Here is a 14,561-nt window from a genome sequence, read left to right as displayed (position 1 = left end):
ACAAGATTACGAAAATCAATGCATAATCAAAAATTATTTAAATGTTTACCGGATTGATGTGAAAGGCCTTAGGGTAAATTATATCTTCTTTTTAATGGCTTACCTCTTTGTCAACGAAACATGGTAGACAAGAGCACAGGAATGACCGGAACTTTGGAACACTTGAGGTTGTCTCCTATGTGCTCACACTTCAAAGTTCATGACTGTAAGAAAATACTCACAGGCTATTTGTGGCATATGGACCATCACCCTGGACCAAGTTTTCACAACTGCCTTTTTCCACATGGCTCATACTAATGACAGTAGTTGCCTCTGTGATTATTCCTTAACACTTACACACTGCCCTACAATGATTATTTGTTCAAACGACACACTGCAATGCTATGGGCAGGAATTAGAGACTGAGGGGTTTCAATTACAGAAGGCTAAAACAGATTCTCTGTAATCTTTAGGAGTGAAGCAAAATGATCTTTATGGAAACATTCATTCATTCATTTTTTAAATATTCATTTTGTCTCATTCTATTCCAAGGAAGAGTTAATATCCACTGAGGAATTTCTCCATTTAAAGTGAAAAACCAATTGTCAGTACATTGTATAATGAAATCATAGATGGTAGGGAATGAAGAAAAATAATTTTATCTAGCTCACAATTCCAATGGCTGAAAAACCCACATAGTGCGATACCAACATAAGGGCAGAATATAACTAGCTGGGTCGTGATGAGGTAAAGTAGGAAGGACACTGACTATGTGCTGAGTGGGCCAAGCACATGGGGGCAGAATCACTTCATAAGGTCTTATGCTTAGATGACAGCTGATCTACATAGAAAGGAGACCTATAGCTCTCCAGGAGACAGAAAATACTACTGCACAAGGGTGGCGTCACTGATTATTAAATGCTTCAGGGCTCCACTGCGCTCTCTCGCTCTCGCTCTCGCTCTCTCTCTCGCTCTCGCTCTCTCTCTCTCTCTCTCTCTCTCTCTCTCTCTCTCTCTGTCTCTCTCTCTCTTTCTCTCTCTGTGTGTCTCTGTCTCTCTCTGTCTCTCTCTCTCTCTCTCTCTGCCTGTCTCTGTCTGTCTCTGTCTGTCTCTCTCTCTCTCTCTCTCTCTCTCTCTCTCTCTCTCTCTCTCTCTCTCTCTCTCTCTCTCTTCCTTTCTTCCTTTCTGTCTTGGTGCTGTACCGGGGCCTGATCTCCTCGGTATGTAGAAGCACTAGTCACCAGTACTAGACTATGACTCTATCTCTTAAAAGTTCTAGCACATCAAAACTTCCACACAAGGACTTCAGCTTCCAGTACAGGAAAGTTAGTAGAGACATATCATATTCAAACCATAACTCAAACACAAAGTGAATGCTAGCCTGAATCAATTCCCTTAACTTTTGTTATGAATTCCTTGTTGGAATTATATCTGCACAAGCCTGTCTTAGGGGATTGTCGCTTCTGTTTTTTTTTGGGGGGGGTACAGGCTTCTTGGTGGATAATCACCTACCTTATTAGATTATGAACATTCTGAGAGATAAAGTACAAACTATTTTATATTATCATCTCCAGTGCTAGGTTATGTGGCATATCATATAAAGATCAAGTAATGGGTTTCTATTTATCAGAGCTAATTTATCCAGTATACATAGCCTGTTAAAAGAGTTATGAAACTTTTTCCTTTATGACTTGTCTTAAAATGTAAGGAAATTGAAAAAGATGTAACAAACATATCTTAAAAAAAATAATGTGACTGGAGCCGCAAGTTTGGCCTAGTGCCAGAGTGCTTGCCTAGCATGCATAAAGACCCGGGGTTGAGTCCTTAGTACCACATACATAGAAAAAAAAGGCCAGAAGTGGTACTGAAGCTCAAGTGGTAGAGCTCTAGCCTTGAGAAAGTCTGAGACAGTGCTCAGGCCCTGAGCACTGGACTGGCAAAAAAAAGTGTGACCAACTTCATAGAAAGAATCTAAAGCAACAGCAAACAAGCAGAACACATGTAATTCAGCAAGTTGGGTAATTAATGAATTTATAAAATACTTGTGTAAATTTCACATAATTAAAGGTTGAGTTCTGTAATGATCAGATTTACTTTTGACCAATGGTCAAATCTGCCAATTGTTTTATTAGGTAACTTGTTTAAAATCTTGATTCATTTTTTTTCTATGATAAGTAGAAAAGGGACAGAGAACATTACTCCAGATTGTTAGTTACAGTTGACCTTATGTACTAGTACTATCTGGTAAATGAGGTCTAGCATAGCTGTTAAAGCATGAGAGAAAGACCATTTTCATTCTGTTGAAAAAACCACGTTGTAGGTTTTATGGAATGCGTAAGCAAAGACGAAGGAAAACTTGGTGGAGTAGAGTTACATAGCTGCTTTCTTTTAGTCTGCTCCGTTGGGAATCTCCTACTTAGATAAGTTTGCTGGTAGAGTGAGACTGGTTGGGGTCAAGTTTTGTTTTCCTTACATAGTGGCATTTACAAAACATGCCCCAAATTTCATCTATGTTTGCAATTCAAACAAGCTTAAGTTTCTTTCAAAGCCTAACTGGCTTTTTCTACTCAGAGATTTCTTTAGATTTGGTCTTCAATTTATTTTATTTTAACCTGTCACTTCAAATTGTAATAGATTACTTTATAGGCTACTTATATTAAACTTGTAGAGCTGGGAAGTAAAGGTACAAATAGTAGCTTACTATTTTAAACTTTGGGTTTTGTTTCTGGAACAAACAATATGTGAACCCATCTAAAAATATTTTTAAAGTATTTTCTGTTTTATTGTGGTAATAGTTCTTTCTGTTTTCTTTATTATATTATATTTTGGGTACCTTATTATGGTGATTTTTCTGCCACTAAATCTCCATAGCATACTAGTGACATAAAAGATTTGTCCATTCACTCAGTTAATCAGTGCTCTGGTGCGATCTAAAAACTACGTATCTATCACATATTGTCTATTCATTATCTATCTAGCTACCATCTACCTCTATGTATCATCTATGACCAAATTGCCTACAGATATGCAGAGGGAAGAGAGATTTTGATCTTGCCTGAGTTTCTGCCTTGTGCATATTCCTAAGGAAATGAGCAACCACTGATCTAGCTAGTGAGTAGAGATGGGCTTCCCACTGGCCTGCTTTTCTGTGACTGCTATATACAACCTCAGTTCCTGGAATCTCTTTAGCCCTGTTTCACCTGCCTGTTATGACATGCTACCTTTTACCAGCCTGCTCTCAAGTGTCCTGCTAGCCTGGTTTGCCACCTGTTGCTTGTTACTGTACTCTCTGCGCAGACTGACAGCTAAGTCCAGACCCGCTTTGCTTCTCCAGCACCTAGCTTGGCCTGAGTGATATCTTGTTCCAGGATATCTTGAAACTGCCTTACTTATCTTCTGAGTCAAATTACTTTTGAGGTGTTTTTATTTCTTCAAAATTGCTTTTAAAAAACCCCTAATTTCTGCGTCCTTAATGAGTAATCACAATACAGACCAATATGTTCATTTCATTATTCATTGTTTAATGTTTAGCAAATTTAACAATGTGCCAGTAGGCTGCATTGTGTGTATGTGCATGTGTGAGTCATGGGGCTGGAACTCTGTCCTACCACTTTGAGCCAAAGTGAAACTTCTATGCTGCAAATGTTAAAACAAAGATTGTATAAATGCATGTGAATCCTTCTCCTGATTCTATCCCAATATTTCTCTCCATTTGCTTTCTGCCACTCCTGGGAAAATTACAATTCTTCCCCTCCACAATTTTATAATTGTCCTATAGAAAATGCATTCGTATAAAAATTTACTTCTTGCATTTCAAAAATGTCTTATAAATGACATTATAAATGTTTTGAAACTGTTTTTCACCATCCATGTTCCTTTAATCAACTTTATTATATGTGTATATAGTTTACATAAAGTAACATGCACTCATTGTATACATACAATGTAATTCATTTTACATATTACCTATGTATATATAATTCCAGCCACGATAAATAAAATTTCCAACATTGCCCAAATGTTCCCTCTCACCATTTCAACCAGTTCCTCACACATATCCTTCCCTGGCTAATCATTTCTATACTATCTATCACTATAGAGTATAGCGTGACGTATTAGTAAACTTCATGTTTACTCTGTTCCTGCATTTAATCTCTGTGGCTGCCTTCTTTCAGTCTATTTTTTGAGAATTTTCCATTACTTGTATCAGTAATTCATTTCTATTTCATTGCCAAGTTAGATGTCATTGTCCAAATATGCCTCAACTTGTTTACTATTCTTGCAGATGGCCTTCTGGACACTCCAGCTGTTATGAACTAAGTTACTAACCATCTTCCATAATCCAAGTGCTTTTCTGAAAATATGTTTTCATTTCTCTTCATTTTCCCCATATTGTGAAATGTGTTAATGTGGTAGTATGTTTGACTTTCGAAGAAATTATCAAAATGCTTTCTAAGTACCAGTTGATATTCCCAACTCCATTCTAAAGCTTGTTAGATAACATCACATTTTCAGTCCCATTCATTTAAATTATTCTATTGAGTAGTGCTTAGTCATACTTTAAACTTGCATTTTCTTCCCCATATCATGAAACCAGGTATGGTTTGTCTTCTCCTGATAATAGGATAAAGACTTTGAATATTTCTTCATTAAAGTTTAGAAGCCCTATTTGTTGTTGTTTGTGATTGCTCTTAATTTGAGGAAATAATGTTTACCTTTTTGAATGTGTCATCCCATGTCTTGCATTATTTGGAGCAGAAGTTCATGTTTCTTTAAAATGTTGTCTTTGAAAATCTCCAACTTGCTGTAATTTGATTAGATATGTTTTGATGTAGTAATATATCTGTAGTAATATATCTGTTAAGAAATCAAACTGGGTCATGTCAGGTGATGGTGGCTCACGCCTATAATCATAGGTGCTCAGGAGGCTAGGATCTGGAAGACTGCAGTTCAAGGCCAGATTGGCAAAAAACAAAACAAAACAAAAACTTTTGCTTGATATCATCTTTAAAATAACCAGCAAAAAAGCAGCCATTTTTTACATGGTTTACTTTCTCACTGCAGTGTGACTTATTTTTACAGTTTATTTATTTTTGAATGTGGTTGCCAGGTGCTGGTGGTTTATGTCTGTAATCCTAGCTACTCAGGAGGCTGAGATCTTAGGATCACGGTTCAAAGCCAGCCTCAGTAGGAAAGCCCATAAAACTCTTATCTCCAATTAACCACCAGGAAACCAGAAGTAGAACTGTTACTCAAAGTGCTACAGCAGTAGTCTTAAATAGAAAAGCACAGAGGCAGCATTCACGCCTTAGATCAAGTCCCATGACTAATCAAAACAAAGACAACAGTGGTTTATTTATAAAAAGTCTTAAAGTTTTGTTAGCAGTGACTATCAGGGAAATCATTGTGGGGGTTTTACTGAGCTCCAGGTAATTTCCAGGTGTATTTCATATAAAGTTACCAATTAATTTAGAAAGAATTTATAACTGCTATTATAGTCTTGTTCCTGGATTGTGGTATAGTCTCCATTTATATAGATGTGTTATATATTTCCTTTAAAACTATATTTTACTTACATTATCTTTTCTGCCTTATTTTCACATGATTAGCAGAAGTTGCTAAATGGCTAGTTGGAAATTGGGACATGAAGTGATTACATTTCTTTAAAATGGCCATTTCATATTACTCAAAGTATACCATTTACAAGACACAGTGGTAGAACTTGCCTATCATCTCAATTAAAGTAAACATAAAATCTGTGAAACATGGCCCAGACATAAGCCCAGGGAGAAAGTGAGACCTTAATTTCAAAACTAAAATAATTCAGTATTTCAAAACCAAAGCACAGGAGATATGACTTGTAGTAAAGTGTCTGTCCTGTAGTAAATTCATGGCCCTTTTCTCAAACCTCAGTGGTTGTAACCACCCACTCAAAAAAAAACCCCAAAAAACAAAGAAGTCTGCAATCCACTAAAGTGGTTCCCCATTCCAAGAAGATTTTTTAGAGGAGAAACATAATTTAAGCCACTAGAATATAAACATAATTTTGTCACTAGAAACATAATAATTAACATTCTATTAATTTTTAAAGGATGGTATCATAGGCAATGACTTAAAATTCATGTTTAAATTCAATAAAATTTTCTTGTTTACTCAGTCATATTTTCTTTGTACATGCTTTTATTTATATACATGTCTATATTCATTTTAATTCAAAAATCCTTTGAGTAAGCTCTTCATAATTTATTTAAAAATTTATCAGTGGTATTATTTGGTAGAAATCAATATATTCTGCAATAATTTCCTCTTTGGTCCCACCATGTGAAATGACAGAAAGAACCTGTACATATCTAAAATGAAATATATTATCTTATTGATATATATATTGTCCACTATCCAGTATCAGTACATGACTATCTTAGTCTGTGAAGGGTTTTTTTTGTTTTATTTTTTATTTTTCAAATCATTTTTATACATGTGATCTAATCTGTTTAATATGTTCCTCAGAAGGTCTTTGGATATATTAGACCCAATTGTCCATGGAAACACTATTTAGAGTTTTGAAACGATTTACCACCTAGTATTTCTTTTAACCTTTAACTATCATTCAGTTGGGAATTTCAGTCCTCATCCAATTTCTACTATGAGTTTTCTGAAAGTTGGCTCACAAAAATAGATTTTTTTTAGATATCACCATTGGAACATAGGTTTCACAGAGTGAATTAATTGCTGAATTTAGTTTTAAAAATCAAATGTATCCAAGTATACCTTGCTATTCTTCTTTATGGAGAACTGAAGTTTAATTCATTTTAATGAGACATTCATTATCCATATTATGTCCAAACGAAAAATCCTGCATGGTAGTGCAGGAGGAAAGTCAGGGTGCTATCCACAGCTGCTCGCTTTTCTGGCGCACAGTTCTGAGAGGCTCCAGTTTCATCTGGTTTATATGAAACACATGTTGCTCATTTATTGTACATGTGTCTAAGTTAATTTTGACAAATATGATAAAAAATGTTACAGGTGTTCCTTGCTATTTTAATTTGCACTTAGTAGCCACCTATAGAGCTTGGGTGTGCATGGTTATTTTCACAATCTAATAAACAGAAAATTTAGCTATCATAAATGTGTGAGCTTTAGTTACAGCTTCTTGACATAGCTGGTGAACCATGCACATGTAACAAGGTGTGTGCGCGCGCGTGTATGTGTCTGTGTGTGTGTGTGTGTGTGTGTGTGTGTGCTCAAAAATGAAGTCAATATCTAGATATCCAGTTTCTCCCTTGGTTCTGGAGATCAATAATTTTAGGATGATAACTTTATAAGCATTTTCTGGAAGGAGAAGTAATAGTATTATTCTGTTGTACACAGGCATGTATGCATACATACTGGTCAAGAAAGTATTTTCTATATATCTGATTTATATATCTGCTTTCTTAGCTTTCTCCTAATAGTTACTTGTTTCCATAGCTTTACCTAGTGTATAATTGGTGAATAACTCAGAAAATTTTAACTTCTTGCTACAAAATACTGGATATAGATTTCAATATTCCCCAGGAACTGATTGTGAATATAAAAGGCTATAATTTCTTGGATAGTGAATTCTAAGTATAAATCTACTTTCTCTCTATTGGTTGTCTAAGAGATGATTACATTTTGATTATTTATACATTTATACATAAAATGTATGCCCGTTATACTATACTCATATATAAAGCATTATTTTTATATGAAGATATATGCTATAACTAATACATTTCTATTTACATATTGATATATAATACAAAATCAAATTAATATTTAAAGTATCTGTCAGATGATGCTACAAATAAATCACTAAATTTCAGTTTTTTGGCCATGATATTTTCTGTATATGTAATCCAGGAGAAATAGGCAAAGGATATAGAACTTATCATAGTAGAAGAATTATTGCTACTCATTTTGTGACTTCAATTGAAATTGGAGACAAATTCATATAGATGAAGTAATTTAGTACATTATCATTATTGAATGAAAGAGAGGTTGCTGAAAACTTTTCTTTCTAAACATTTCTAATTTCCTATCACCTGGTTAATTTCTTCCTTTTCAGTTTCATCAAATTCCCCATCATCATCCTTTGGAAATGAGATAAAGATGATTTCATATAACCTGCTCAGAAGTTTCTATTGGCCCCCAATAACAATCATTTTATAAGCTTGCCGCACACTCACACAGTTTTTATTACTGCTTTTCTCAATTTCTGCGAAAGAAACTTCAAAACAATTAATATTGGGTCAAACATAAATATAAGGGGCAAATAACTCTGATCATATATGTCTTTAAATATACAATGCACTATGATCACATAATGCCTGAGGATATATAGATTTGGGCATGCTAGACAGGCACTCTATAACTTCGTATGTACAATTACACTTTTAATTTTTTAAATTTCTTTTCTCCCCCAAACGAACAACAATTTAAACTGCTCTCCATTTCTCCCAAAGAGCAACTGTGTGTTGTCTGGAGGCTGCATAATCCCCACAGTGTCAGGGGTGAGTGTTCAGCTGTTGAGGATCACAAGATGATATCTCGGCACTCATAAAACAGAGGATTCAAAATGCAGGGACACACATAGAAATACAGATCATTATGACAGCCTTGGAAGTCACCCATAAGAAATGTCATTATCTCAAAAGCCAAAATGACCCTACTGAATCAACATTTACCGCTTTGGTTCAAAATCCAATCCAACATGTTGGGGAAAATAATTCACACTGAAATAAAATACTAATGGGATAATTTTATGTTTGGCTTATTCTGAGAAATAAAATACAGAAAATCTCAAAAACCCATAGGCTGTCTTAAAATAAACATTTTAACTGGGTAACATTTATTTTGTACAAGTCACTACTCTAAAATGTACTTTTCTAGAACTGTCCATACAATAGTAAATCCATGTAGTAAGGCACAGTCAAGGAAATATGAAGATTGCCACAAGACTGTATGTTTCAATTCAGAAGCTAAAGGGGGTAATTTTGGCCCCTGGAATTTGAGAATATCTTCCAGTGGTAATCTTTGGTCTGATGATTTACATGGTGGTTTCTTCCCATTCAAGCTCAACATCACCTGAAACATAAAGTGACATGTCATCAGAGTATTAAAGTTAACTGCTCAAAGAACTGAAATATTAGATGGAAAAACATATAATCCAGATAAACATATAATTGATAAAGGAGAAATGAAACTTTTGGCATGTGCATTGGCCCATTTTCTATACATTTTAATGTAGTTATTATTAAATTAATATCTCTATGATAGGTGGTAAGTAAATTAATTGGATGCACATTGTGCCAGTCTACCTTCCATGGCATCCAAAGAGTCCATCTTCTGAAGAGCAGAATAGTTGACAAAGCAGATAGGCTGGTTACTTCCCTTATTGGATAAGAGATCTAGAATGCACTGGTGCAAGAAAATATACTGTGCCTAAATATCAAAGGAAAAGTAGTTAAACAAGTAACAGCTCTGGGGAGTTACAATACCACAGTGAAAAACATTACTGAATTCAACAATGTGAAATAGCTAAGGTAGAAATGGAGCTGACCATAGTATATAAAAGGTTTTATGGCATTTCAAACATAAGGTTCACTGAATTCCTGTGGTTTCCTGTAGCTTTTGTAGAATACCAAGTGTTAACATATTTTTTCCTGCTGTGATTATTCAAAAGTAGCAACTCTTGCTAAATTTGTTCATGAGCTTCGATTTTCCTATTAAATGTAACTGAGTATTTTCTAAATACTTTTCTTGTTAGCATGCAGATGATATAGTTACTTTTGAAATCAATGAAGAGAGCATGTTTACATACTATTGGCAATTTTAAAATACATTTTAACAATTCTGCTATTTACCCAGACATCTAACCCACTTAAGGTCAACTATCTGTTTCCAATTTGTAAACTCCAATTTGTAAATTTGAAAATACTTTCTGTTTTCAGCTTGTAAGAAACAGGCAGTTGACTACTGAAAATCTAAGTATCCAGGTGCTAGACAAGTACTTTTAATTTTTCATCTGAATGTGTTAAATTCAGTTCCATCTGGATTCTTTATATTTATTCATTACATTTCAATAACTTCTTAGCATTTTTGAATTTGGATTTTCTGAGAAGTAGTGAAGACTGAAAGCAACTATATGTTTAGGCTTATTTGTACACATTAACCAAGCCTGAATGACATATACAAAGTTGATATTCTTTAAATCAAATAGCCTCACAAACAACTATTTAAGAGGTTATATTCCTATCTATTGTGACAAAAACTGAACAGCTTGTTTGTCTATTTGAATGGTGTTTAGAAATCACTGATTATTATTTGTACTATCATTTCCTCATAGATAACAGCTCATCATTATGGTGTCCATTCTGTGAGAGATATATGACAGTTGTTGCTACTATTTCATAACCTGTAACAGTTCCCAGCACAGAGTAATTGTACAAGAAATGTCGATTATTTTATTCTCACAGCTACCCAGTTGTTTGTTTGTTTGTTGTTGTTGTTGTTGTTGTTGTTTTTACCATTTAAGAGTGGATAGAATTTGGATGGAAAGCCTGCAGAAGTCACTGGAGGCCAAGTTTTGAAAGTGAGGTGATCAATTTACAAATAAAGGATCAAGCTACAGAATTCAATTTGGGAACAGAATGAAATGTGACAACAATCATTCTGAAAGTGTAAGTTATTTTTTCACAGTAACTCTGAAGGAGTATTTTCATCATGCCATGAAAGACATTCTTCAAAAGTCATTTACATTTGTAAATTCCCATGCTCTTTTTCAAAGTCACATTTGATATATGAAGCATGTGACACTCCAGATCTCATCCTCTCTGCTGGAAAGAATGATGGGTGTGAACTCTGCCAATGGAGTAAGCTGAGCTCCATAGACAGTCCTACGGGTTCCAAGGTCTCCCTGTCCTCTGTCTGTATTGCCAAGGAGAGTATCTTGTGTCATGTAAAGCCCAGTTTCTGCTGTGGATAGCCATCCATGCTTCCTTAAATGTGAAACTTTTCTGATGGTGAGTCGCCTCACCTGGCGCTCAAAAGATCTATACTCTGAGATCTAGAGGTCAATATAAAATGTGTGGCAATAAAGTAGACATCCACAATTGGAGAGCTATTATATTCTTCCATTGTGTGAATAGACATCAGCATGTTTCCAAAAGAATCCAGCCCCAGGAATCACTTAGATCCATCAAGGCACCAATAGCATTTCAAGATATTATGTCAGTGAAGAGGAAGAGCAGCCAGTCCTCTCAAATCTCCTTAACAAAGCTCTCTGCTGAGTATGTGCTATGGCCCTCTGGTGTCTTTGAGTGGAAGTATATTACAGAGACTGGCTGCCTCCCAGACCTCTCCGTGGCTTCTGTTGTATGTGTTGAGACATGATCATTTTTCATGGAAACAGGAATCACTCCCCAGTGCAGCTGAAGAGAATAAGAAACCATCCTTGTGCAAGGCAATGCTAGCTTTATTAGGGTCAGAGCCAAGACAAGAGTTATTTTCCTGTTTTCTATCATGGGAAAAAGATAACAAGAGTGTAACTTCAGGGAACCACAATAAATGAAAGAGAGCTTCAGAATACTCATTTTTCATTTGGAAGGGAATCCAGGAAAATCTTGTGAGACACTTAACTACACATTGGGCCCTGTCCTTTCTCTTACAGAACACATCAAACTTCTGAAAATAGCAACATTATCACAAAAAGAAATAACTCCGAGAGGCTGAAATCTTACATTGGAAATGAGAAGAACTAGATTCTGAAATCAGTTTTCTCACCATTCTCCCAAACAACCCGAAATACATTGCTCTGTGACTGTTTAGAAAAGTAGAATGTATGAAGTGTGCACCATATATGGAGTATCAAGTCGGGTAAAATAATTGATACATATTCTTATTCCTCAGTGTTAGGGAATGGTATTGACTCTAGAAGGAAGCAATCTATACTATCATCCTATACAGGATAGCCAACTATTAATTTTTCCAAGAGAATATTTAACTAAAAATAACAACAATCATTGATTTGGTATTGGAGCCTAAGACTCTTGAAGGACCAGCTACCTGATTTCCAGCTGCCACAGCTAAAAGAAATTGCAATATCTGTCTCTCAAAAATTACTAAGATAGTGGAAGTAACTGCAATGCACTCAGATACTGAAGAAAACCTAGAATGTTTCTTGAAAGTTACAAATAACTTGAAATAATATGTTTAAAGTTACTACCAAAATGGAAGAATCTTTTCTCTGCATATATTTTCCTGTCCTTACAGCGTTCAAAATCCAATCAAAAGATACAGATACCATTTGGGCTACGTCACACTAATAAAATTGCCTTCTCTATCACTCACTTCCTTTAAACATATGCTTCCCTACATGGAGAGTACTTGCAATAATACCTAAGTTGTTGTTTCATTTTATTGGCTCTGCTTTACAAATAACTGATTAAACCAGGACTAAGTAAGATGAAACACATAGAAGATCTAATATAGCTCTTAGAGCCAACTAAACAATAGAGGGCTTCTAGATTAACTGCTATTAAATGATTTGCTTTCTCAATGAAGAAAAATATATCTATTTTATGACTATGTTTGTCTCCAAGCCAAAATAATGAAGACTTTCCACTTTTTTAGCATGCTGTAATAATTACTATTAATACACAATAGAAATAAATATAGACAAGTACTATGCACAGAAACTAATTGAACTAAACATTATAAAGTTTTATTTCCCCTCATTTATTCCTTTTAGACTATTTATAAAGCAAATTTCTTTGAAATTATTTTCTAGGTTCCCCACTGTAAGTGATGAATAACTATTAGTTTTAAGAATTAATTTCTTGCACACATGTCAGTAAAGTTGGTCAGTCATAGGACTTCCGGGTGACTTCAGTTCTGTCATAATCTCTACCAGGTGCCCTCCCCAAGAGGGTTACAAGGCAGTCAAAAGAGTTCCTGTTATGCAAATCTAACTTCAAACCCCACTTCCTAACAGATGGATGCTTGGAAGGTCCTCCCACATGGAACATTTAGAGTTACACAGAGGAGTGAGTGAGTGTAGACTGGGGAACTTACCAGGTTCTGCACCATGCACATTCTTTCACTTCTCAGTTCAGCCACTAGTCCATATATATCTACAAAGTCATGGTCATTTATGTGCTGTGTCAAGTGATCCAGAGCAATAAAAACCCCAGTTCTTCCAACTCCCGCACTGTAAGAAGGATGAGATTCCATGACAGTGATGTAGTAAAGATTTGTTCACGTTGCTGGTGAAGAAAATGAGCTATGGCAAAATTCAATTTGAACCATTTTTTCCCTTATTCAGACTTACGTTTTCTCTGCAGTTTACAGATTTTTGATGCCACTAGGACTGAGATTTAGACATAGCAAATTGACACTGAAATGTGTCTATCTTAGTAATCTATAAGAAAATACAACCAGGCATGGTGGCTCACTCCTTTAATCCTAGCTACTCAGGAGGCTGAGATCTGAGGATGGTAGTTCAAAGTTAGCCTGGGTTCCTAAAATATCTGTGAGACTCATCTCTAAGTAATCACCAGAAAACCAGAAGTGGTGCTGTGGCTCAACGGGTAGGGCAGGAGCTGAAGAACTCAGGGACACTGCCCAGGCCTAGGGGTAGGGTGATAGCCTTGAGCTGAAGAACTTAGGGACTGTACCCAGGCCCCAAGTTCAAGTCCCATGACTGACAAAAAAAGAGAGAAAATACAACTGGGTATCATGGTAATATTTAGTTTCAAGTGCATTTCTAGCCTTTAGTGGGTTCTAAATCTGTCTTTCTTACCTGCAGTGAATGATCATTGGTGTGGTATCATGTGCTCGGCTTGCTCTAACCAGCTTCACAAAGTGAATGAGAGGGGCGCTGTTCTCAGGAACTCCATGCTCAGGCCAACCAGTGAAGTTACACTGCCGAACAGTCATGAAGTCCCCGTGCTAGGGAAAGTGACAGATTAATTCATAATCAAGTTTTTAAGAACTTCTATGAAGACCAGTGCCCTTGATGGGTGGTCTTATGAAAATGATCATTTCCCTAACAAAACAAATTTTGATCTTATTTTTATGAGATTTTTTTATTGTTAGAGGAAAATTAATTTATTTTCCATATGAATGATAACAATTTAAGAAAAACTCTCAAATAGATGTTCATGTAGTGTATTAACATTTGTATAACATTTTATGCATTTAGGACAGTTGATTTTGAAATAATGTGCACCTAAAAGAAATAAGTAAAACATTAAGTTTTAAGAGCCTAAAAGTATAAAGATTCTAAGACTGTCTTCTCTATGCACAGACAGATATTTATACAATACAATGGGTCTCTTGTATTCTGTCTCAAATAAAAAGAATATCAAAAATGTAGCACTCAAAGATGAGTGCTTGGAAAATTGCTAACTTATGCGAACTAATCAAGTTTCTTCATCAAATAAAAGACACCTAGTCATGTTGTTTGTTTGCTTGCATTTTTTGTCTTTTGTTTCCTTTTCCTGTTTTCTTCTTTTTCAATCTGAGAGTTTGATGTTGATAGATAAGTTATATGAATTGGAATT

The 14,561-nt window shown here is 35.3% G+C and overlaps 1 protein-coding gene across 1 annotated transcript in view; it reads right to left on the bottom strand.

Moving 5' to 3' along the window:
- Positions 1-8,041: 8,041 nt before the first annotated feature.
- Positions 8,042-14,561, bottom strand: part of Ptprq (protein tyrosine phosphatase receptor type Q) — a 162,226-nt gene continuing 155,706 nt past the window's right edge. The window contains exons 42-45 of the mRNA XM_090357310.1: positions 13,799-13,947; positions 13,072-13,207; positions 9,318-9,441; positions 8,042-9,084 (exon numbers count right to left, since the gene is read on the bottom strand). Of these exons, the coding sequence (XP_090213436.1) occupies positions 9,047-9,084; positions 9,318-9,441; positions 13,072-13,207; positions 13,799-13,947 (447 nt within the window). The 3' untranslated portion in view covers positions 8,042-9,046. The remainder of the gene's footprint in view (positions 9,085-9,317; positions 9,442-13,071; positions 13,208-13,798; positions 13,948-14,561) is intronic.

The sequence above is a fragment of the Megascapheus bottae genome, chromosome 2, assembly GCF_031878675.1.
Source record: "Megascapheus bottae isolate mThoBot1 chromosome 2, mThoBot2.hap1, whole genome shotgun sequence".
NCBI classification, from domain to species: domain Eukaryota; kingdom Metazoa; phylum Chordata; class Mammalia; order Rodentia; family Geomyidae; genus Megascapheus; species Megascapheus bottae.
The sequence above is the reverse complement of the archived record's forward strand: the minus strand, read 5'-3'. Positions and strand labels throughout refer to the sequence as shown.